Genomic DNA, 25,510 nt, shown 5'->3' with positions numbered 1-25,510 from the left:
GAGTTTTGAGTCCATTTTTTAAGCAATCGGAATTTTTCCAGGGCATAGTTATTTTTTCCTGGCCAGTCTCTTTCCCATGCCATTGGAGTTGTGATTTGATTTATTTAGTGGCAGACAGTGAACTGTGTTCACTTAAAAATCAAAGCAAAACAGTCATCGTATTTTTCCATGGGTTATATTTAAATGCTTGTTATCCTCTGTCTTACTTCTTCAGCGCATGGGATTATTTTTTAATAACAATGTTATTAAAATATAATTCACATACCATACAACCCAGCCACTTAAAGTGTACAATTCAGTGACTTCTAGCATATTCACAGGGTTGTGCAACTGAACCCTAGTCAGTTTTAGAACATTTTCATCACCCTAGAAGGAACCCTGTGTCTATTAACAGTCACTATCTACTTCTCCTTATTTTATCCTCTTGCAACCGCAAATCTACTTTCTTTCCCTATAGATTTGCCTAGTCTGGGCATTTAATATAAATGGAATCCTACAATATGTGGTCTTTTGTGACTGACTTATTTCACTTAATGTTTCTAAGACTCACCTATGTTCTAGGATGTTAACAGTATTTCATTTATATTTATTGCCAGGTAATATTCCATTTCCTGGGTATACTGTATTCTCCTAACCCATTCATCAGTTGGTAGATGTTTGGGATATTTCCAATGTTTGGCTATTATGATTGATGCTGCTATAAATACTCTGTGTTAGTTTTTATGCAGACCTAGTTTTATTACTCTAGAGGTAGAATTGCAGGGTAATCTATGTTTAATGTTTTGAAAAGCTGCCCGAAGGTTTTCAAAAACAGCTATGCTATTTTACATTCCTTTAATGTATGAGGGCTCCAATATCTCTGTATCATTGTGAATACTTACTATTATCTCTTTTGGATTATAGCCATCCTAATGGGTTTGAAATGATATCTCATTATGGTTTGGACTCGAATTTCCCTCATGACTAATGATGTTGAGCATTTTTGCTTGTTTGTTTATTGGCCATTTCATGTATTATCTCTGGAGAGCTATATATTCACATTTCTTGCCCATTTTTAATTAGGCTTTTTATTGTTGAGTTGTAAGAGCTCTTTATATAGCTTGGATACAAGTATCATCTCAGAGTTATGACTTACAAATATTTTCTCCTATTCAGGGTGTTTTCTTTAATACTTTCTTGATAGTATCTTTTGAAACACAAAAGTTTTTAATTTTGGTAAAGTTCAGTTTATCTGTTTTTTCTTTTATTGCTTAAGCTTTGTGCCATAGCCACAAAATCACTGCCTAATCCAAGATGATGAAGATTTACACTTCTTTTCTCCTAAGAATTTTATAGTTTGAGGCCTTGCATTTAGGTCTTTGATTCATCTTGAGTTATTTCTCATACATGGTGTGAGGTAGTGGCCCCATTTCATTCCTTTACATGGGGATATACAGTTGTACCAACACCACTTGTTGAAAAGGCTGTTCTTTCTCTACCAAATTGTCCTTCCGTCCAGACTACTTCTTTTCATGGCTGCTTTTGGATCTGTGTAAAGGCAACAAAATAAACGACACCATTACCTTTTAAATTCCTTGAACACATGCAGTGGGAAATGTTAAGTACATACACATTTGGGGATTAAAATATCGTTTTACTTCCAGCATCACATGGCACTTTAGTATCTTTTTTTTTTTTACACATAATAGTGGGGATTTTTAGAACTAAGAACATTTTACAACAGTAACTACCAGTATTTTTTATGATCAGTAGTTTTGAGACTCTTACTGAACCTTCACAACTACTCTTGAAAGTGTATCATGTAGTCCTTGTGATTGTTACTGTTATTATTATCATTGCTGTCCCCATTTGTGGAGACAAATGTTAGATTCGAGAGGTGATGTCACTTGACTAAGCCACTAACAGCAATAGGCAAAAATGGCTTTGAGCCCGAGCCTTTGGACTTCCAACCCAGTGCCTCTCCCCATACCACATGACTTGAGTTCATTGACAGGTAGGATTTAAGACCCCTGCAGGGTTGCCACAGTTTGGAGCAAGTGGGTTGGGCCTTTGTTGTCCTCCCCCAACCAGTCATCAGGTACAGGCTGACTTGAGGAAATAAGCACGACCTTGTGTGAGGGCAAGGAGGGCAATTCCTGGAGAAGGACTTCACTGTGAGTGGTCAGCAGTCAACACTCGCAGCAGTTGAGCCCATGGTCAGGGCACTTAGGTAGCACGTCACATTACCCACCACATCCTGCAAGGTATACGGTAGATCTTGCCCTTTACTACACATCAAAATCACCACTGGACTTTTTTTTTTTTTTTAAGTTTTATTATTTTAAAGAGAGGGTGCAGGGAGAATCTTAAACAGGCTCCATGCCCAGTGTAGAGCCCGACTCAGAGCTCAACCCCATGACCGTGAGATCAGGACCCGAATCAAAACCAAGAGTCAGACGCTCAACCAAATGAGCCACCCAGGCGCCCCTCATCATTGGACTTTTACAAAAATTCAGAGAGCTGGACTTGATCCAGACTTGCTGAGTCAGAATTTCCTGGAGTGGGGCCCAGGCACTTGTGTTTCATAATGGTCCACCGGTAACTCCAGGGCATGGCCGAGACTGCTCCGTGCTCACTGAGAACAGCGTGCGTGGTCCTAAGTATTAATAATGATCTGTGCTTTTCCAGGTGACCTCTATCTTTTGCCCTCTCACATACTTCTTTCAAGAAAGTGAGCAAGGGATCTGTTTCCAAGATGACTCAAAAACAGTCTTGTTTACAGTTAAACATAACACATAACACGCAAAGATTTCTTGCATCATGCCAGTCTAATTTACAAAATTAAATTATCTGTCAGCTCTTGAATTTCATTGATGCAGGAGTATCCACTTTATCTGTAAAGCCCATTTGACAAAAAAGTATTTTTTTTTTCATGAAATTGAAATGAGTTGCAGAAATCCAATAAGCAGACAGATGAACTCACTGGGCTGAGCGGCAAATGAGGAATGTGGTGGCTGTGATCAGCTAATAAGGAGAGTAGGATGAACCTCAGTTTCACTCATCCAAGTTATTAGTTCCCTGTAGTATATCCATTAATAACTACCTGTAACCCTTGTTTTTAAAGGGTTGGAAGTCTGAAAGAACATTTTTTCCTTAGCATCCTAATTTGTCTTTAAAAATCTGGACTTCTGAAATCACACTGTTTCAGGGCTGGAAGGAACTTTACGATATTTTCTGATTGAACATTTCCCAGTGATCCCGTGAGCTGCTTCTAAGAGGAAAAGGGATCTGTGGTGAGATAGCACGGGAGCCCCAGCATCTGCTGCAGACTGTGTCTCACACGTGGAAGTTCAGAGAGCACATTAAAGATGCAATTTCAAAACTACTCTGTAGAAAATGGGAAATGAGTCCATTGAATTTCAAATGAACTGTGTTGTTTAGCTCTGATCTCTCCATCGTCTCCCTTTTTTTGACAGTCACATTTCAGAGGGTCTGTATATCACACATAAAATTTCTCATGGATACACACACGTATCCTGGAAATATATTTTACATTTTTCCCCCTTCCTTTTAGCCCCACATTATTGTTCACCTCCTGTGTTCATTGTAACAGTAAAATATGTTTTCATTTGATAGTTTCAAGTCTGTGAGCTTGTGCTCTTAGCAAAGGGAGAGGTGGGTAAAGAGCTTATCCTGCAGCCGGCCGGCAATGCTGCCCATCCCCCTTTCACTGAGGGCCACCGAGTGCCGTGCCCAAGTTCACCCCCTTGCTTCCTTCACTGACTCTTCTGTGCTCCACTCTTCTGAGACTCTGAGCTTCCCTGCCAATGTCACATGCCTAGCAACAAGTATAATTTTGGCTGTTGGAAAAGGAATAGAATCTACACAAAGCAGACGGAGGGAAATGACAGTCAGCATTCAGCCAGGCCTGACCAAGGAACACAGGCTGTCGTCCAGGTCCCCCCCACCCTGGAAAGATCAGAGTCTTTTAATGGCCAACTCCCTCGACTGGGCTGAGACTTTATTTTTATGCCAGTGCTGGAATCCAGGAAACACCAGTTCCCTGAAGTGAGTCCTCTGCCTTCCTCACTTCCTCCTGGTTCCTTCTCAACAGCCATAATGCTTTGCAGAAACAGGTTTTTGCAAAGACTTCACATTCTGCTCCATGACCTAGAGCCTCAGAACGTTGTTCATCCTATGGCGAACCAAGAGTCGCTGTGGCAATCTATGCAGAAAACAGAAGGTCTCCTCTAATAAGGAAAACTGTGCTGGAATTGAGACCAGCTCTCAAGCCACTGGAAGCCCGTCTTCGACAACTCAAATCTGACTGGAGACCAGGGAGAAGAGATCATCTGGTTTATACCATGTTTGCATAAGCCAAGCGAAAGAGAAGCAACTGATCCAGGTAGAAATTTTAAAACATAGTGTGCCATGAATAAATGATTTCTGAGTATGAAACAATTCTGCTTCTGGAAACCTGCCACACATAATTCTGCTGCTTTGGTAAACAGGAAGTGAGAGAGCCCATTTTGCATTCTTATCAACAGAGTTGACACATGCAATGAAAATAGGCCATCAGTTTAATGCCTCCACATTTTAATACTAAACTACATTGAAAAATGCACAGTTTTGAAAATTGCTCAAATTCTTCCTGCTCCCTCTAACTGTAGAACAGTGCCAGACGGTGCTTGCGGTTTGCCCGGGAATGGGTGGCATGGGGTATCCGGAATTATTTGGGGACCAGGTGTCTGGCAACACAGGTTCTTTTCAACTCTGTTACTTACGGGCATGTGACCTTTCAACCTATCAGTTGATCTTTCTGACACTCTGTTTTCTCAGGCTGAAAGAGAAAATCATAACCTGTTCTACCCAGCTCACATGAATGAATGTGAAAGCATTTTAAAACCATAACACATCAGTTCATGTGAGAAATAATTAGGTTATTTCCAGGAAATTCATCTTCTGGAAATCTGGTGGCTTACTGTAAATTTGAATAAATTAAAAAAAATAAAGCGTTCATCCGATTTCTTCATTTTAAAATTAAAGTTATTTCTCATAGATTTCTGGGAGGCTTGCTATTAAAACATTTCTACTTCCCCTGAAATGAGGGCCACTTTGTAGCTGAGTGGTACAGGGCACAAGTTGAATTCCTAAAGACGTGGTTTCAGTCTCAGTTCCACTCATCAATAGCTGTGTGACTCACGCCAGTTACCTAACCTCTCTGGGCTTCACAGCCTCATCTGTAGAATGGGAAAAATTGGGCATCCACTTCGTAAAGTAGGTGTGGGAATGGCATAAAGGAATAAAGAAGCACAATACTCAAATCAACTATTTCAGAATTAATATCTATGATAGAAACAAGTGTTTTAGTTAAAGAGATGTTTAATGTGCCTTGGTTTAAATTATTAATAGCAAATGCTGGATAAGCAAAACTTACTTTGGTTTCCTACCACGGGTGCTCGTTCATCCTGTGACAAGCAGAGACACAGTATGAAAACACTGTCCCGGGGTATCCTACCAGAAGCCTGTAGCTGCCTTCTTCTCCTCCTGGGAATCCGTACTTGGACTTCTTCTTATTGATTCAATAAACATCCCACCCCCAGTGTAAAATAAAATAGAAGATATTCTGTAGCATTAAATGAATTCAGCTTCACTTTAATTTGTTTTAATTTGAGGCATTCATTTTCCTTTATTATTCTTTGATGGTGTATAGGTTTTCTCATTGAAATCAGTGGTTGTAAACTGAATAATCATGTTACCAAGTAGTTTGAGTCTTTCCACATTCGAGCTGCTTAACACGCACTACCTCGTTTCATTCTCACACCTACCTTACGAAGTGGATGCCCAATTTTTTCCATTCTAGAGATGAGGCTGTGAAGCCCAGAGAGGTTAGGTAACCAGCGTGAGTCACACAGCTATTGATGAGTGGAACTGAGACTGAAACCACGTCTTCAGGAAATTCAACTTATGCCCTGTACCACTCAGCTACAAAGTGGCCCTCATTTCAGGGGAAGTAGAAATGTTTTAATAGCAAGCCTCCCAGAAATCTATGAGAAATAACTTTAATTTTAAAATGAAGAAATCAGATGAACATTTTATTTTTTTAAAGTAATTGCTTGATAGGTAAGAAGTTCCTTGGCTTACAGAAAAATCTGCCTCCTGTTATTACCATATCCTATAATTTGTGTACCACGCTGAAAGGACATGCTGGGCGTGTTTCAGAAGGATTGTCTTAAAGAAATTTAAACTACGGTTATAATAGAAAGAACAAAAAACATGTAGATTGAGCGTGCCAATTGCTGGGTTCATATTTTTTTTTTCTTATGGGCCAACCTCCAAGCTCTGTAAAACACCCTGAGAAGAGGTTACCCTGGGGCAGAGATGACATGAGATTACGGGAGGAGGACCTTTGATTTAGATCACTTAATGGCTTTTGTTTGATTCCAAAAATTAGAGAAATGGTGATCTCAGAAGATTGAGAGGTGAAAGAGTAGCACAGGGCAGAGGCCAGCAATCATTTTGTAGGATCTTACTTGGGGGCAATAGGGGAACTTGACTGACATAGCTTATCAAGCCGAGAATGAAGTTTTCAATGCGCTGGGCTAAACTTCAGCATCCTTACATTTAAGAGCTTGTGTCTCCAAAAGATAACCCACAGAAAAATGACACAAGTGTGCATGCCCAGTATGTATCGTGCTGTCCTCTAGAACGCAGCACAGACGATATGCAAAGTCACTGCTGAATAGGGCCAGCATTTCTGGAGGACTAGCCTTGGTTTTAGACAACCCCCTCCTTTGCAGCCGGGAAAACTGAAGTCTGAAAAAGGATACTGTGCTTTTAAAGATTGGCCAAACATAAAATAAAATGGGTTATGTCCCAAACCACTGAGAAGCTACAGATCCAATTCTCAAGAACCAATACCACTACAGTATAGAGCTCTCCCCACAAGAACACTCTGCCCCAAGCACAGTTCTGCTTAGTTCTGGCAGTGTTCCATGCTGCAAAATCTACAATGATAGGATTTATATCCACCCTTGGAGCTTATAGCAATGCTCTGTGAATCCCAAATTCTCAAAAAAAAACCAAAACAACAACAACAACAAAAAAAACCAGCAACAACAACAACAACAACAAAACACAAAAAACAAAGCATCTCCTCACTGGAGAAGCATGGGCAAGCTCCTCAGGTGCCTTCGTCCAGATCCTGAGACCCCACTCTAGGCCTCCCCACTTCCCCTGACAGCCCTTCATGATGAAGAGGGAAGGGGAGGGAAGGAGGAGAGGTTTTTCCTGAGGGAAGAACAAGGAGGATAGTGTAGAGGAAAGCCATGACCATTTACATGGTGAATTAGTGCTGTTTTTAAAGATACAGGCAACATTTCAGCAATAAGAAAAAAGGAAAATATTAAAGGTCCCATACTCTCACCACCCTAAAAACTCACTTTTTACTTCTTTTTTTGTTCATATTAATATACATATATTTTTCTGTTGAGTTGTCTCTTATTTCCTTTTACTATAGCTCGCCCGAGTTTTTATTTCAAATCCCATTTCCACACAATAGAAGGAAATTTAGTCTAGTCACGTCCACACTTAAATGTGGCCAAATTCAGCCATTTCTTGCTGTTTGCTATTTCTGCTCCGTATGCTGTCAGTCAGGCACAGCCCAGCCTCTCCTCTCTTCCCCTCCCCGACGCACCCCATCCTTGGTATGGATGGTAAGGGGCCCTGGATCTTTGCGAAGACTTCCAGCCTTCAGTGCTGATCTCTCTTGGGCCTGTTCTGGCATAGGCTTACTGTGACATGGGGGCCTCCCCCTTCTCCTGTCAGGCCTGCCTTCCTCCACTTCTCCTCTGTTGTTGCCACATCATGTAGGCTGCTGGACTTTTCTTGGGGGCTCCTTTGGAAGCAACGTTATGTCTCACACTCAGATCCTGTCCTGTTGAAAGGTGATGGGGTCTGTCCTGTTCTCCCTGGAATTCTGCTTGAGAGTGAAGATCAGAATCCCTGCACTGAGTCTCTCTCTCAGCGTCTTTACGCTCTTGACTCAGCTCAGAGGATCTCTACCCAGTTCCCCAGGTCTAAGAAGTTGCTCTCTTGTGCCCAGGTTCCTCTGGGAGCATGCCACCTGGGAACAGTGTCTGCTTCGTATCTTTAGGCAGAGGGTGAGGGAAGGGAATGCATTTAAGGAGGAAAGTGATTGCATATTTCGTAGTATCAGCCTGCCACATCTGTAACTGTTCTGTAATTGTAACTTTGCATCAGGGCCGTTTTAACACAGTACCAGCAGCATTTTGCCAGTAAGTGGTGGTCATTTTCATGGCTGCAAAATGCTCACTCTTTGAGTGACTGTAACATAATTTAATTAACCACCCCCCTTTATTGGACACTGATTTCCAATTTTTAGATATTAGACACAGCACTGCTGTAAGTCTGTGAGGTCTGAAAGAAAATTTACTTTAACAAAAAGCCTGAGGAAGCAATTTTGTAAAACTGTTCTGAACTGCCGTGGATGAAGCGCTTGTCTGCAGATGAAGGCCTGGAGCCCACTCGCTCTTAGCTTGTTTTTAAAATCATGAAGAATTCTGCCCACTAGGGGTTCCAGTTCTTGCCCTAAAATGATGGCTATCACCCGCACCCCCAACCCCCAACTTTTCTCTTCCTTGGCTTAACTCAGCCACAATTTTCTGGTTTGAGATTCAGGAGCCCCTTTTTCTACAACAGTGGAAATCTAAGCCATTTCTGCTAACCGGCCGGACGGTTTAAAAATTTCATCATTCAAGAAATTCAAGAACTGCTGCATTGTTAAAAGGCAAAGCCCTCAATAGGGAGCGAACAGAGTCCTGAGAACCAGAAAACATGGACATTCTGATTCCTACAGACTGAATTTGCAAGAATATTTTATCTGAAGATGAAGATCTGTATAGGACATTCTTCCTGTTTCCTACATAAGAGGCCTCTGTTTTGAGGTCATTTCTGCTCTTCTAAAACAGTGTTAAAAGGGAACCATCTTTTACAAACAGAATCACAAACACTTGGTGTTTAAGACCATCAGTATCACTCCAAAGTGGTGTTCACGTTTCACAGTTGTGAAGAAATGACTTACATGGGTCAGCAGCCATAAGAAAATAGGTATTTTGAAATAGTAAAAAATCAGAAACAATTTAAACACCCATCAATAGAGAACTGCTTTAAATAGTATGGTAAAGATGTGGAATTCTGTATCACTTTGTTAGAAAATGGACAAGGTACAGACATACAGATAAAAATAACATTTGTAAAAGTGCTTATACTATTCTAACATTTCCATAGAAGAAAAAAATATGTTAATATTATATATATACAATTAATATTATATATATACATTTAATATATAAAATATATACACATATATATACTATATGTGTGTATATATATATATATATATATTTTTTTTTTTTTTTTTTAATCATAGACTATTTCTGGAGGAACATGGAAGGTAATAGGAGTTGCCCTCAGGGAGGAGAAATAGTGCCTGGGGACAAAGGAAAGAGAGAATTTTGTTTTCATCATATAATCTACTTCTTAAATTTTGTACTCTGAGCAATAGATTACCTACTAGGAAATAGAAGTTAATTGGTGATTCCTCAAAAGGCTAAATCTATAATAAACCTATGAGCCAGCAGTGCCATTCCTAGGTTAACACCCAGAAGAACTGCAAACAGGGACAGAGGTTCCATACACCAGCGTTCACTGCAACGTGATTCACAGTAGCCAAAAGGTGGAGACAACCCAGCTGCCCGTCAATAGACGACTGGATAAAATAACATGGGGTTACACCTACAATGCAGTATTATTCAGTCACAAGGAGGAAGGAATTTCTGATACATGGATGAGTCTTGAGGACATTATTCTAAGTGGAATAAGTCAAACACGAAAAGGACAAATGCTGTATGATTCCACTTAGATGAAATATCTACAATGGCGAATTCACAGAGACACAAAGTAGATGAGAGGTTACGGGGGTTGGAGGGAGGGAAAATATAGGTGTTTTTGCTTAACTATCAAGGAGTTTCTGTTTAGAAAAAGTTGTAGAAGTAGATATCATGACGGTTGCAAAATATATGAATGGAATTAATACCACTGAACGGTACACTTAAAAATGGTTAAGATGGCCAATTTTGTGTTACATTGTACCACAATAAAAAATCAAATAACATGGAATTTAAAGAAAAACTTAATTTTAACTTTTGCAGCTTCATCTCTTCTCTACCAGTGGCTTCCCAGAAACAAACCTGCTTCCAACCTGACCCCATTCTCCCAAAGCAGACAGTACTGCGTGCATCCTGTGTACAAGGATCCTCCATCGGGCACTGCCCAAAGTAGAAAGATATGGGGACACATGTCCTGGGTTTCAGAAGGGCTTATCCCCGGAGCCTAGGCAGCAGATCTGTGTGTTAACTATTGTGTAAAGCAAAAACAACGCTGCATAGACCTGCCTGCCCTGAGCCACGGGAGGATAGAGGCAGGAGCAAACCAGCTTTAACTGGAAGATTCAGGATGGTTTGACCGAGGAAGGTGCCTTTCAGCCGCCCTGGAAGGGGAAGTGGGGTTCTGTGAGCAGCAGGGGGTATTCTAGACTCAGAGGGCAGACGACCAAGCTTCCTTGGTAGGTAGGGACACCAGTGAGCAAAGGGCAGTAGTCTGGCACTGGGCTGTGGGTCTGGGAAGATCCTATGGGAAGGCGATTCTGGAAGGGCAATTGAGGCCAGATGGTGCCCATTTCTAAGTGTCTGTAACTCATTTGGGCTTTTAAATGCTGGTAACAGGGAAATCGCTTAGGTATTCTTTCTGTTCTTCTCTCCCCACTGTCTTGTTTGCCATTTAAGGATGTGAGCCTCTTACCCTTATCAGGCAGAGAACTTGGAAGAGTTTACATTTTTTTTTTTTTTAATTCATTTTTCCAACTCAAACTATGTTTGCCATCTAGTGATTAATTCATGCCATTGCAACAACCTAATTCAGACGCCTTGTTCCTTAGCCTGGCAGTTAGGCTCACGGGCCTCTATACTCGTGGTGCTGGCCATTTCCTCCCTGAACTTCACTGGCCACGTGCCCTGATACAGACATTGGTGTTCGGACACACTCTCATGAAATCTGACCCCTCAGAGAGGAGGAGTAATATTCATGTGAAAGAGAAAGGTAGTTGTTTAGAAGAAAGTGATCCTCAGAAATTAAGTATAAGAAGAGTTTAAGTAGCAGCATCTTTGTGAGACCATGGATCACTCCCATCTATGGACAAGATTTCTTGACCACATAGATAGCACAGTCATTCGCAGCTTTCCCCTCCCTCTTGTGTAGCTTATAAAGAAAGACAGGGACTTTTAACAGCTGTGCCTCCCAATAGTGATACCCATTTGAACATAATTCTCTAAACGCTTACCTTTCTGAATGGAGACCAAAGTAAGTAGCCCCACCACCTTCTTCTATTTGTTACATCATTGAGTTAACAAAGGCTACTCAAAGGATTTTCTTTCAAAGGCTGTCTTCAATCCACTGGAATAGGGGGCCAAGAAATGTTGGGTTTCATGTGTAGAGGATTTAAAAAATCATCAGTCACTCAGAATTCTTGAAGGGCCCAGATACGAAATTCTTTTGTAGCAGAACCAGTTTTCAGAGACGAATCGCAATTTCTAAGCAATGATGATTTCTGCATTGGAAAGTGAACTGGGACCAGCATGTCTTCTGCCCCTCAGATCTAGGCTGTGGGAACTCACTGACTCAACAGTCATTAACTGAATGACTGTTAACTGCTGGGCTTTGAGCAAGGCACTCGTGGATACAGCGTGTTAGATATAAAACTATTACCATGACATCTTTTTCAAAACTTTGTTATAACCCCCCACCCCACCTTCCATGGGATCCAAGCACGGGTTGCTTACAGTGGATTCTGTCCTCGGGAGAATTATGCTGCAGAGAGATAGTGAGCAGGGTTCCCCATTCTACTGCCAAGTTCAGCTTATTTCTTTTAGGTTGTTATGAAGTGTTACCTGGATAGCAGCTTCTGGCCTCCAATCCAGCAGCACCGTCCAAGCCCTGAAATGGGATAGAATCTATTAGAGGAAGCCATTAGCTCAATCTCTGAAACCACGTGATCTGCCTGTCATTTTTTGGTGAATGGCTCTGCATCTGACTTTTGTAGGGAAAGCCAGAGATACCGGGTGTATGTGGTGATACCGCTGCTGCCAGGATTTGAAGGCGACATCTCCACGGGAGGAGGAAACGCCCTGCAGGCAATCATGCACTTCAACTACAGGTGCCAGAGCTCTAAAGTAGGCTCTTCTCAGCTTTCTATCAGTCACGCACGTAAGCTGGTGAAACGAATGGAAATGTTTCTCTACATCTATTCAGGGAGTGGTGAACAGATGAACGCTTTCTTTTACTTTTGGATCTTGGCCTGTTTACTAGTTGATAAAATTCAAATAGAGCCTAAAATTGTAAATGGCGGGCCTAGAACACATGGCAAATATAAAAAGAACTGAAATGTAAATCTTTTATATTCATTGCCTATCCACAAGGCATTCATATACATATATCTTATAAAGGGAGACAAGGACTATATATATATATATATATATACATATATACATATATATATATATATCTCACACACACATATACACATAATAATATATGTAATATTGGTTCAGAAATTATCTTGAAGCCACCACATAGTTATTGAGCTTTCCATAGTCCTTGAAGAAAAAAATTAAATGCTTAAAGTAGTATGATTTTCTATGTGTTTGTTTATGATTCTTTAGGTAGCAAGGTTTTCAGCAAGGTTGGTAATGATAACCTTTGCCAATAAATGAAGTATGAAGGTTCTTTCCTAGCTCCTGGGATTTTAATTCTGCTTTCTCTGCCACAGCTTTGTAAAATTTAAAGGAAAGTATGAAATCCTGTTCTCAATATTCTAAAAAGCAGAATTGCCATATTCACTCACAAAAAACCTGTGAAGCTTCAGACTTGGCCAGTAGAGCATTAGGAGGGGGGTTGGGAGCTTTGTCTGGTGAGCAGACGTAGAGAGGAGGTGTAGACAGTGATGGTCCTCTAACATTCTCTCTGGGTCCCTTAGCTGGGAAAGAGAATGGCAGTGAAGAGGTAAGTGGACAGGTTTGGGCATGAATCCCAGCTCCCAGTAACAAGCACTGTGACCTGAGATACCAAAGAGCTCTGCTCAGAATCACACTTGTTCTAAGTCAAAGCAAGGACAAGAACCTGGATATTTTCTTTTACTGTCCCTTATCTTTCAGAACCATCTGTAGATTCCCACCTTTCTAACCAAATCTTTTTGTTGGGGAGGGACTAAGGAGGGACTAAGGAGCCCTTACACAGAACTCCCAGTGTGTAAAGCAGATATGGTGGTCTTTTTTTTTTTTTTTAATCCTCTCATTTTTTTACTTTTTGAGGTATGCCTGTTTGTCAGGATCTCAAGTAAAGATTTTTTTTTTAAGTTTTTTCTTGGGTAATTTTGCCTGGTTACAGTATGAGAAAACTTTATGCTTTGGTCTATATTCTTTGATTGAAGATTTGCCCACTTCTAATATTATCTGATTTATAACATGACAAACAAAGCTTTTCATGTATTTAAGGCACTGACATAATGTTTAATTGGATTTTATCCACTTCATTTGCCATTCTAATATTATTTTTGGAATATTGTCAATTGTAATTATTTTCTATGACTATTTTCTTGGGTTTGAACCAGCTGCGTGAAATAACATGCTTGGCTTTTGTTCAGCAACTAAAATTCTAACCTTTTATTATGCAAAAACATCTCTATTTGCTGGCATCATCTTTAAGAATATCAGTATTTCCCAAGTGAAACTGTATTTTTAATTACTTTTTACAGAGCAAGCAGATGGAGCATAGAATTTTTTTTTTGTTTTGTCAGTCTTTATAATTCATTGACTATTATCAGAGTGGTGAGAAACAAAATCATTAGCAGAGTCAGTTATCTGAAACTCTTGTTTTTCACTTTTCAAGGCATTTGCCTTGGTATAGAGTTTAGTTCTGCAATTATTCTGCTAAGTGTTTGCCCTTTTAAACACCTCTGAAAGAAACGTGAGTCTGTAAGTGCTTTCACTTATTGAGGTATTCTAAATTTATCTTTGCTGTCACTGAATTTTCTAAGAGGGAAAGTTCATTCATAGCCCATCATTTTAAAATAGCACCTCTTTCTGAAATCTAACATCAATTTTATGACTTTTCCATTTCCCTACCTCAAAACAACTATCTTGTCCCATCAGTAATATTACAAAAGTGATATCCAGGTGGGCTTTTTTTTAGCTTCTTAAAAATCCATGTAGCAACTTCTCATAAAAGCGCTTGCTCTGTTTTTACTGGGGGTAGGATGATGCTTCACAGATATTGCAGTTGAGATGGGTTCCTTTGAAGCCTCCATAATCATTTCTTTCCTTTACGTGTGTTCAGGACCATGTGCAGAGGAGAAAATTCCATCCTTGGCCAGCTAAAAGCAAAGCGTAAGTAACAGCTTTTATTTTCCCCCATGGTCGTTTTTGGTGCCATATCCCTAATCACTGATGTTTTCACAGTGTGATTGTGACACCCCATTCACAAAAGGTAGGCCACGAAGTGTTTAACTGAGACAAGTTACTTATTACATTGCCCAAAGCAAAGTTCAGATGAAGATGCCACAACTTCAGATGTGTAGGTTATAAAAAGTAAGGGTATTTTTATTATTATTTATTTATACTAATTATTTTGATAACAAATGAGATTTGTAAGGAACTTCACAAGGACCCTCCATGTGTCTTCTGCGGTCCTTCACCACAGCCCTGGGAAGTAAGCAGGACAGGTGTCATTTCTGCTTTAAAGCTGAGGGCACAAATGATGCAAGGCCAACAGGTCTTCACACTTGTTAGTTATGCAGAATTCCCAATGTTGTCACAGTACTGTCTTATATTTAGGGAAGAAAACTGATTTTATTTATTTATTTCGTTTATTTTAGACTAAATCTTTGACGGCATTATACTTAGAGGTAAATAAATCAGAAAGAAGCTCACAGTAATACCTTTCACTTCTGTAGTTCTTTGTATTTTCAAAGAATCTTTCTCAGTTATCTTTTTTTTTAAGATTTTATTTATTTATTTGAGATAGAGAAAAAGAGAGCACAAGCATGAGTGGGAAGAGGGGCAGAGGGAGAGGGAGAAGCAGATGCCCTTTTGAGCAGGGAGTCCTATGTGGGACTTGATCCCAGGGTTCTGGGATCATGATGTGACCCAAAGTCAGATGCTCAACCAACTGAATCACCCAGGCACCTCTCAGATATCTTCTTAATTGACCTTCTACATAGTTCCCACCTACCAGATATTATAACTATGGATTTACTTATCTATATCTCCCGATACTAAGTTCAGCACATAGTCGGTTCTTGATAATGGATATGGATTATGCAGACTTGAGGGCCATATTTAAAAAGAACTAGATTTTATCCTGAAAAAGATAAATTGGTGGAAGTCTCTGTTCCCTGGAGTGAACCTATTAATATGGTGCTTTATGCAAAGATTCACCTACCATTGGTAAGCAAAATAGAGGGAGACTGGTCGTAGGCAAGAGATCATGATGTATCAGAATGTGGGGAGAGGGGCATCTGGGTGGCTCAGTCAGTTAAGCAGCCAACTGTTGATTTCAGCTCAGATTGTAATCTTGGAGTCCTAGAATTGAGCCCCACATCATGCTCCATGCTCAGTGGGAGTCTGCTTGAGGATTCTCCCTCTCCTTCTCCTCCTGCCTCCCCCTTCTCACACTCTCTTTCAAATAAATAAATCTTTTTTTTTTAAAAGAGTGTGGGAGAGAATATTAGTCCTTCCATGTATGTATATTTTTCACTTAAAAATAAAGAATTGGGACATCAGCAGGAAGGCATAGTAAGGATATCCAAAAATCCACTTCACATAAAAGCAACAAAAACACTGACAGAGATGGTTAAAATCAACTTTTTTAGAACTCTGGGAATTAACCAAAGGCTTATAACACTCTGAGGAATGTTTGTTTAAAAAAAAAAAAAAGAAGAAGAAGAAGGATGGCAAAATCTTTGTGGCATTTTAATTTGCCATATTCCCCTTACCCTCTCCTCAGTTCTACAGTAGCCTTGAAAATCAATCTCTTCATCACTATGAAAACCAGCAGCCTATCAGCTCTCAGAGGAGCCATGGGTTTGAAGCTCCCATCCTCTGGAAGTTCTCAGGGAAGTGTCATAATGTGACCTGACTGTTTAAATGACTTTAAAAGACCTACTGTAACTGTGTGATTATAGTACAGTTTAACTATGTTCAAAGAACTAAAGGAAGTAACAGCTAAACAACTAAAGGAAGTAACAGCTAAAAAACTAAAGAGAACAAAGAAACAATTTCTTTCCAAATAGAAAATGTTAAAAAAAATAGAATATTTTTTATTAAAATGTTTCTATAAAATTTCTTTTTTAGGGGAGAAGGAGCCAATTATAAATTCTGGAGTTGAAAGGTATAATAACTGAAATAAAATGTATAATAGAGGAGTTTAGTGGTAGACTGGAGTAGGCAGAAAAATCAACAAACCTGAAGACAGAGCAATTGAAATTAGATAGCCTGAGGAACAGATAGGAAAAAAAGAAGACAAATCAACAGAGCTTTGGAAACCTGTGAAACACCATCGAACATAGCAACGTATACATAATGGGAGTCCTAAAAAGAAAGGAGAGAAAAGTGTAAATAGGATATTTAAAGAAATAATGACTGAGGGGCACCTGGGCAGATCAGTCGGTTAAGCATCCAACTTGGTCTTGGCTCTGGTCATGATCTCAGGGTCATGAGATCGAGCCCTGCAGCAGCTCCCATGCACAGCTGGGAATCTACTGGAGGTTCTCTCTCCCTCTTCCTCCCCCTCTGCCCTTCCCCACACTCATTCTCTCTCTCTCTCCTCTCTCTCTCAAATAAATAAAATCTTTTTTTAAAAATGGCTGAAAACTTCCCAAAATTAATGGGAAATATGAATCTATACATCCATAATGTTCAACAAAATCCAACAAAGATACAGGAATCCATACCAGACCACATCATAATCAGACTATCCAAAGACAAAGATAAAAAGAATCTTGAAAGCAGCAAAAGAAGCAAATAATCAAACACACATCATCCTCTGTAAGATTAATAGCCAATTTCTCATCAGAAACCATGGAGTTCTGAGTGTACGGTGATGACCTATTCAAAGTGCTGGAAGAAAAGACTATCAACCAAGAACTCTGTGTCCAGCAAAACTATCCTTCAAAAATGAAGGAGAAATTAAGGCATTTTCAGATAAGCAAAAACAGAATTTATCACTAGCAGACCTTCCCTACAAGAAATGCTAAAGGGAGCTCTCAGGCAGAAATGAAAAGTTACTGGGAAGAAACTGGAATCTTCACAGAGAAACAAAAAGCACAATGACAACTACTTAGGTAAATTAAAAAGACAGTATAGATATATTTTCCTTTTCTAAATTTTTTTCCTCCAATCAAAATTAAAAGACAGCTAACCAGAGCAGTAATTATAAATCTGTGTTGATGGGTATATAATTTTTAAAGATCTAATTTGTATGATGTTAATAGCATAAGAGAAGGGGAAGGAAATGGAGCTATGATGGTAATCCAAACTAGATTGTAATACCCAGGAAAACCGCTAATGAAATTACTTTTAAAATATAGTGAAAGCAGGGGTTCCTGGGTGGCTTACTCAGTTATGCATCTGCCTTTGGCTCAGGTCATAATCCCAGGGTCCTGGGATCGAGTCCCATGTCAGGCTCCTTGCTCAGCAGGGAGCCTGCTTCTCCCTCTGCCTGTAGCTCTGCCTGCTTGTTCTCTCTGTGTCAAATAAATAACTAAAGTCTTTCTTTTAAAAAAAATTAAGAAAAAAGAAAGATCTCAAATCAATAACCAAACCCTATACCTTAAGAAATTGGAAAAAGAAGAACAAATTAAACTCAAAGATAGCAGAATGAAGGAAATAATACAGATCAGAGGGGATATAAATGAGAGAATGGAAGAACAATAAAATTATGAAAACATACACTGGTTTTTTGAAAAGATTGACAAAACTGACAACCCTTTAGCTATACTGACCAAGTACAAAAACAGAGAAAACTCAAATTACAAAAAAAGGAGGATAAAAGAACACTACATAGAGTTATGTGTCAACAAATTAGTTAACCTAGATAAGATGGACAAATTCCTAGAAAGACATAAACTATCAAAATTGACTCTAGAAGAAACTGAAACCTTGAATAGACTTATAATAAGCACAGAAATTGAGTAATCGAGAGTCTTCCTACAAAGAAAAGCCCAGACTCAGATGGCTTTGTGGGTGAATTCTACCATCCACAAAAGAGCACCAATTACTCATAAACCTTTTCCTCACAAAAAGGGAGAAGGAAATACTTCCAGCCCATCCTTTGAGACCAGTATTACCTTAGTATCAAATCTGAAGTCATTATAAGAGAAGAAAGCTACAGGCCAATATCTCTTATGGATACAGACACAAACTACCTCAGTGAAGTATTACTAAACTGAATCTAGTAATATAAATACAAGTCAAAACTATGAGATACCACATCACACCACAACACAAGAAACAACAGATGTTGGTGAGGATGTAGAAAAAGGGGAACCCTCTTGCACTGTTGGAGAATGCAAACCAATGCAGCCAATCTACAAAGGAGTATGGAGGTTCTTCGGAAAGTTAAAAATAGAACTACCCTATGATCCAGCAATTGCACTACTTAGGTATTTACCCAAAGAATACAAGAATACTAATTTAAAGGGAAACATGCACCCTAATGTTTATAGCAGCATTATCTACAATAGCCAAATTATGGAAAGAGCCCAACTATCCATCAACTGATGAATGGATAAAGAAAATGTGGTATGTGTACACACACACATACACACACACAGGAATATTACTAAGCCATAAAAAATAATGAAACCTTGCCATTTGCAGTGACATGAATGGACCTAGAGAGTATAATGCTAAGTATAATAACTCATAGAAAGACAAATACCATATGATTTCACTCATGTGGAATATAAGAAACAAAACCAATGAGCAAAAGGAAAAAAGAGAGTCAAACCAAGAAACAAACTCTTAACTGTAGAGAGCTAACTGATGGTTACCAGAGGGGAGGTGAATGGAGAATGGGGGAGATAGGTTATGGGGATTAAGGATGACACTTGTGATGAGCATAGTGTTGTATGGAAGTGTCAAATCACTATATTATACACCTGAAACTAATATTACACTATATGTTAACTAACTGGAATTTAAATGAAAACTTTAAAAAAATAGTACAGGCTCTCTGGAAAGCAGTTGGTGGTTTCCTATAAATTAAACATAGAGTCACCATGTAACCCAGCAGTTCTGCTCCATAGTATATACTGAAAAGAACTGAAAACATATGTTCACACAAAAACTTGCACATGAATGTTTACAATAGCATTATTCATAATAGTGAAAAACTTGAAACAACCCAAGTATCCATTACCTGATGAATGTAGAAACACAGTGTTTATATCCATACAATGGAATATTACTTATATATAAAAAGGAATGTACTGTTACATGCTACAACATGGATGAAGCTTGCAAATATCATGGTAAATAAAAAGAAGCCAGATATAAAAGGTCACATATAATTCCATTTTTATGAAATGTTTTTAGTAGGTAAATCGGTAGAGTCAAGACAGTAAATTAGTCATTGCTAGGGTCTGGATAGAGTGGGGAGTGACTCCTAATGGGTATGGCATTTCTTTTTGATGTAATACCAATGTCTTAAAATTAAGTAGTGGTGATGAAAGCACAGCTTTGTGAATGTACTAAAAAAAAAAAAAACAAAATCACTGAATTGTACATTTTAAAGGGGTGAATTTTCTGGTATGTAGATTTACAAATGATTTGGAAACTTTCCAAATAACTAAGCTTTAAGTACATAATAATTTAAAATATATACCGTGCATGTGTGTGTGTCTGTGTTTGAATGTTTAATAATTTTTCACTAATGGGCTGCTCAGTCAACTCTCTAGAAACAACTTTAGACATGAGATATGTATATCACCCATAATAAATACTTTCAGAAGTTGTATCTAATTGCATCTAGGACAGAGAAGATTTACCAGAGCATTATTACTGTCTCTGTTTCTAATGGTTTAAAATGAAGATGATAATGAATAAGTCTCCAAAAGAAGTACTGACAAAAACAAAATCAGGAAAGCCATTCAGTGGTGACAGTGACTAGCAAAAATGCAAAGGTGAGGCTCTAGGAGAACAAAAACTCAGAACAAGCCTATTATTTAGTTTCTCAACCATAAAAATGCCTGAGCTTATTATAAAGCATTCCTTTGGCTCTGGACCCTTTGCCTGTCTTTGCCTATTCAGGGGGAAAATTGGATTTTAACACAAGAAGTAATTTCAATGTGAAGCCCTTTTATGAAAAGATTTCCAAGCACCCTGGGAACAAGTCAAAATCAGGCATCACAGTGGGAAAAATGTTCATACTCTAAACATAAAGAACAGATTAATTACATAATGCCCCTTTCTGAGGTACAGTGTTATATTGTTGGTTTTGTTTTTGTAAATGTGTAGTGGGTTTTAAATACATAAAATAGCTAACTCCTAATTGGATAGAGAACTGTAGTTCTCTACTATTTCAATTCTGTAGAAATAACAGAACTTCTGCTATGAATATGCTGAAATTCCTGAAAAGAAAACCAGCAGCTATTAGTGGACTGCAATTATCATATACACCAATCTTTAGGGATTTAGTGTTTAAAGTATTTCTCTCTCATTTTTATAATTTTTGTGAATTATGGTACTTCAACAGCCAATTGAGTATAATTTAGCACAAGGTCTAGAGGTTTTCAGTCAGGATGTAGAAACATACCTATACAAAGTGCTACAACTTTTTAAGTAACAACATCTGTAACAGCTCTTGAAGTCTTTTCACTAAATTTCCTTGTAAATATCAAGAGTCTGTTGTACTAAATTCCCATCTTTTGGGGTATATGTGCACCATGTTCCTGACAGATATGTCCTAGGGGTCTGTATACACTTTCAGGTTCTCAGATACCTCCATGACATATAATTGGGAAACCTCCTGATGCTTTTCCAGTAATGGCTTTATATCACTGCTTCTGCACGCTCCTGGCATTCTCTTCCATTCTTCAGAAGGCACTGGTTTCCTCAGTATATCCTCACACCTCAAGTTAACATTGCCAACTTTGTATCTATTACCTGTTGAGCCACCTTTCTTCACAGAATACGGTACTGGCCAAAATAGCTTCTCACTTTGCTTTTTCTGCTTTTCTGGTGGAAGCATTCACATCTTGGATGGGTACCCCCACTGCACTTGACAAGCTATGCTTTCATCCAAACTGTCCACTTTCTGGCTAGGACCCAGATCTTATTGTTACTAACCTTTAGCTTTCTTCTTTTGTGAGGGGCATTTTTCACAAAGAAAGTTGTTTTTCTTTTTAATCACTTCATAGGAGTTATTTCAAAGGCGAGGATGGATGGGAAGTAGGTACGGATGTGGACTGTCAAGCTGTCCAGCTAGTGGATATATTGTTGATATTCTCCGTACTATGGAATGGCACAGATCCGTGCCCTAGAAAATTACAGATTATTACATGTCTTAAACCTTCAGGGTGCTTAGCTAGTCAGCATCACTAATCTTTTTTTAAAATTGTTTTAAAATACTTTCAGACTTGGGACGTCTGGATGGCTCGGTCAGTTCAGTGTCTGGCTCTTACTTTCAGTTCAGGTCATGATCTCAGGGACGTGGGATCAAGCCCTGCCTTGGACTCCACACTCAGTAGGGAGTCTGCATAAGATTCTTTCCCTCTGCCCTCTGCCCCAGCTCTTAGCACTCATGCTCTCTCTCACACTTTCTCTCAAATAAATAAATCTTTTTAAAAATAATAATAATAATTTCAGACTTATAGAAGGGATTCTAGAACTGCCATACACTCTTCACCTGATTTCCAAAATGTTAACCTTTTACCTTCTTTACTTTATCATTCCTAGAATAGATACATAGACAGATAGGTGGGTTTTTCCCATATGAACCATTTGGGAATAAGTCACACAATGCCCATTTATCTGTAAAGACTTGAGTGTGTGTTTCTGGAAAAAGCAAGACATTTTAAAAAGCAGCTATAGTTCAATAGTCAAAATTAATGAAGTTAGCATTGGTATAATAATATTATCTTGTTTGTAGACCTTATTGAAATTTTTCCAGTTGTGTTACTAATGTCCTTTATGGCAAAAGGGGGGAAATATTTCTTCCTTGTCCAGGAGACACTCAGCAGTCACGTGTTGCAATTTGGTTGTCATACGTCTTCATTTTCCTTTAATAATAATCCCTCAATCTTTTTTTAAAATGGAGGGTGGGGGTACTTTTGTGATCTTGATATATTTGAAGAGGACACACTAGTTATTTTGTAAAATAGTCTTCAGTTTGGCTTTATCTACTGTTTCCTCATGAGTAGATTCAGGCATTTTGACTAGGAATATCACAGAAGTGATGGGTTCTTCTTTGTGCATCGTATCAGGAGAAACATGAGACTGATTGGCTGCATTACTGATTGTAACTCTGATCATTTAGTGAATGTGGTATCTGCCAGGTCCCCGCACCCCCCCAAAATTACTAATTCTCCTTTTGTCATAATATTTTGAAGGAAAATACTTTCAGTCTATATAAATATCCTATTTTTCATCAAACATTCACCCGCTGATTTTAGCATACGTTCATGATTCTTACCTGAATCAATTACTAGTATTACTTCTATGTAATGATTCTAGTATTCTAGTATTACTACTATGATAGTTGCCAAATGCTCATTTTTAAAATCTCATCATTTCTCCTATATTTACTACTTCTCAATTTCTTATTTGGAATTCTACTGTAAGGAAAGTTTCCCTTCTTCTTCCCCATTGGCATATTTATGTATTTGAATTGGTATGGACTCATGGATTCTTATTTTTTTCAGTGAGTATAAGTGTAATGCCTAGCTTGCACAGGTTTGGCCAGTGAGCACCTTTATAAGTTGGCTTCTCTGTGCTTTTGATATGTTCCCATATCAGCCTTTTTTCTTAGAAGCACAAGAAGAGTTCCACACTCAGACTGTATATTCCCTGCACTAGCCCTAGAATCAACCAAGAAACCCAGTTTCTTCTAGTGGAAATGACATTTAGGAACCAAAATCCAGGTGCTAGATATGATCATGGCTCCTGGGATATCACTGCTTTAAGGCCTAGCCCACATTACCTATCACCCATCGATACATCTATTTACCCATCTGTCTGCCTCTGTATTAATGCTTCTAGTTCCAATCCCACACCACAGAACTCCTTCTAGTCCTCTCTCTGTTTTTATGACTCCTTTTTCTCACCTCCTAGTATCTATAATATATGCATTTATTTCCTCTATCCTAGAATATACAGAAAATAGTTTTAGAATTGCGGGCCCATACCATTCTGAAAAACAAATCTACTCACTAGAATTCAGTATTTGTTTACAGTTCTTTTTGTCTTTAGCCTAAGGGTATATACTCAAAAGTCAGTGTTCAAAATTTACTTGGATTATGTTATTAATTTGAAATATAGTTGGGTTCAGTTCCTTCCATTTGTATTCCATTTTTGAGGGGCTTTTTTCTATATCTTTCTCAAATTTTTTTGAGTGTGTGCAGTATACTTTCAATAGTCAGAATTGTAAAAATGGCGTATATCAGTAAGTGTCAGTTCCTAAACCTTTTGTCAGTTTCCTCCGCACCCATTTTTTCTAATCTATTCCATCACATCCACTATTGGTAGCCAGTTTCTAGATTATTCTTACAGATATATGTATATGATATTTCTCATCTATCCATTCATAGAGCTCTTCATTCCTTTTTTACATCTGCATGGTCTTCCATGTAGAGATTTGCCATACTCAGTTCAATCGTTCCCCTCCGTATGGGTGTTTGAAATATTTTCAGTATTTTTCGGTTACAGTTATGCAATGAATAACCTTGTGCATATATATTCTTATTAGTTGGAAGTGTATAGGGTAAATTTCTAGGGTGGGATTGCTAATGCTAAGCGAAATAAGTCAGTCAGAGAAAAATACCATATGATTTCACTCATATGTGGAATTTAAGAAACAAAGCAAACAAGCAAAGGGAAAAAAGAGAGACAAACCAAGAAATAGACTCTTAACTATTGAGAACAAACTGATGGTTACCAGAGGGGAGGTGGGTGGGGGGATGCAGGAAATCCGTAAAGGCAATAAAGGAGTGCACTTTATCATGATAAAAAAAAAATTTTTTAAATATACTTTTTGTTAGATATTGCCAAACTCCTCCCCCCACCCCGAGAATTTGTACCAATTTGGTTTCTCACAATCAGTGTATGAAAGAGCCTGCTTCAACCCAGTCTCACTGACAGAATGTTATTTTTTTGCTGGCACCGTAGGTAAGAAATGGTTTCTCAGTGTAGTTTTGCATTTCTGTTATGAGTGAGAAAAAATATCTTTCAAATATCTTTTCATGTGTGTGAATTGTCCATTTATGTCTTCTGCCCATTCTTTTTATCAAGATTTTGAGATTTCTTTATAGGTTTGGACTCTAAGCTCTTTATCTGTGACATACACTGCGAATGCTTTCTCCCACTTTGTTGTTTGTCTCTTTTTGTGTGTGTGTGGTACTTTGTGTCATGTGTTTCTTTAAAATCTAGGCAAAGTTATTGATATTTTTCTTTTATTGCCTATCGATAGTTAAAGCCTTCCTAATATTCGGGTTTAATTTACTCTGTTTTCTCTTCTAACACTTGTGTCATTTCATATGCTTGCATTCTGGTCTCTGATTCATTTGGAGTTTATTCCTTTGATTGGTATGAGATATGCATGTAATTTTTCAAATAGCTATGCAATGATACTAGCATCTTTTATTTAAAAGTCCTAGGGCCTTTATGTGAAAGTCATTGTCATTTGAGATGCTACTTTTATCATATGCAAAATTTTTGTATGTGCCTGGGTCTCTTTCTTGGCTTTCTATACTATTCAGTAGTTTAGTTGTCTGTTTATGTGCTGGTGCAGCACTGTTCTAATTATACAGCCTTTGTAGTATGTGTTAATATCAGATAGAGCTAATGCCCTCCTCAGTGCTTTTCTTTTCCAGTTTTTTTTCATAGCCATTCTTGGATGTTTATTTTTCCACATGAACTATAATGTCAAGTTTTCTAACTCCACAAAAACATGGTGGTATTTCACTGAGATTATATTAAATTTATAAATTAACATGCAGAAAGTTGGCATCTTTTTGATGTTGAATCATTCTATCCCAGAACAAGGGATGTCTTTTCATTTGTTCAAGTCTCTTCTCGTGTCTTTTGATAGCGTTTCTTTCCTTCATAAAATTTTTGCACATCTATTGGTAAGTTTATTGTTTATCTGTGTTTTACTTTTTTGCTGCCATCATAAATAACGTTTT

General features: G+C 38.4%; 1 protein-coding gene across 4 annotated transcripts in view; it reads left to right on the top strand.

The window, feature by feature from the left end:
- The window catches only part of PLD1 (phospholipase D1), a 191,914-nt gene that overhangs the window by 151,108 nt on the left and 15,296 nt on the right, over positions 1-25,510 (top strand). For 3 of the 4 annotated variants that reach the window (XM_032847937.1, XM_032847941.1, XM_032847938.1), the window contains 2 exons: positions 12,158-12,271; positions 14,449-14,498. In XM_032847937.1, the coding sequence (XP_032703828.1) occupies positions 12,158-12,271; positions 14,449-14,498 (164 nt within the window). Of the gene's footprint in view, positions 1-12,157; positions 12,272-14,448; positions 14,499-20,142; positions 20,294-25,510 lie in introns of all 4 variants that reach the window. The other variant, XR_004381472.1, reaches the window with a different exon arrangement.

Source organism: Lontra canadensis, unplaced genomic scaffold (genome assembly GCF_010015895.1).
Source record: "Lontra canadensis isolate GAN:19392208 unplaced genomic scaffold, GSC_riverotter_1.0 scaffold196, whole genome shotgun sequence".
NCBI lineage: Eukaryota > Metazoa > Chordata > Mammalia > Carnivora > Mustelidae > Lontra > Lontra canadensis.
This window is presented reverse-complemented; position numbering and strand designations above follow the sequence as displayed.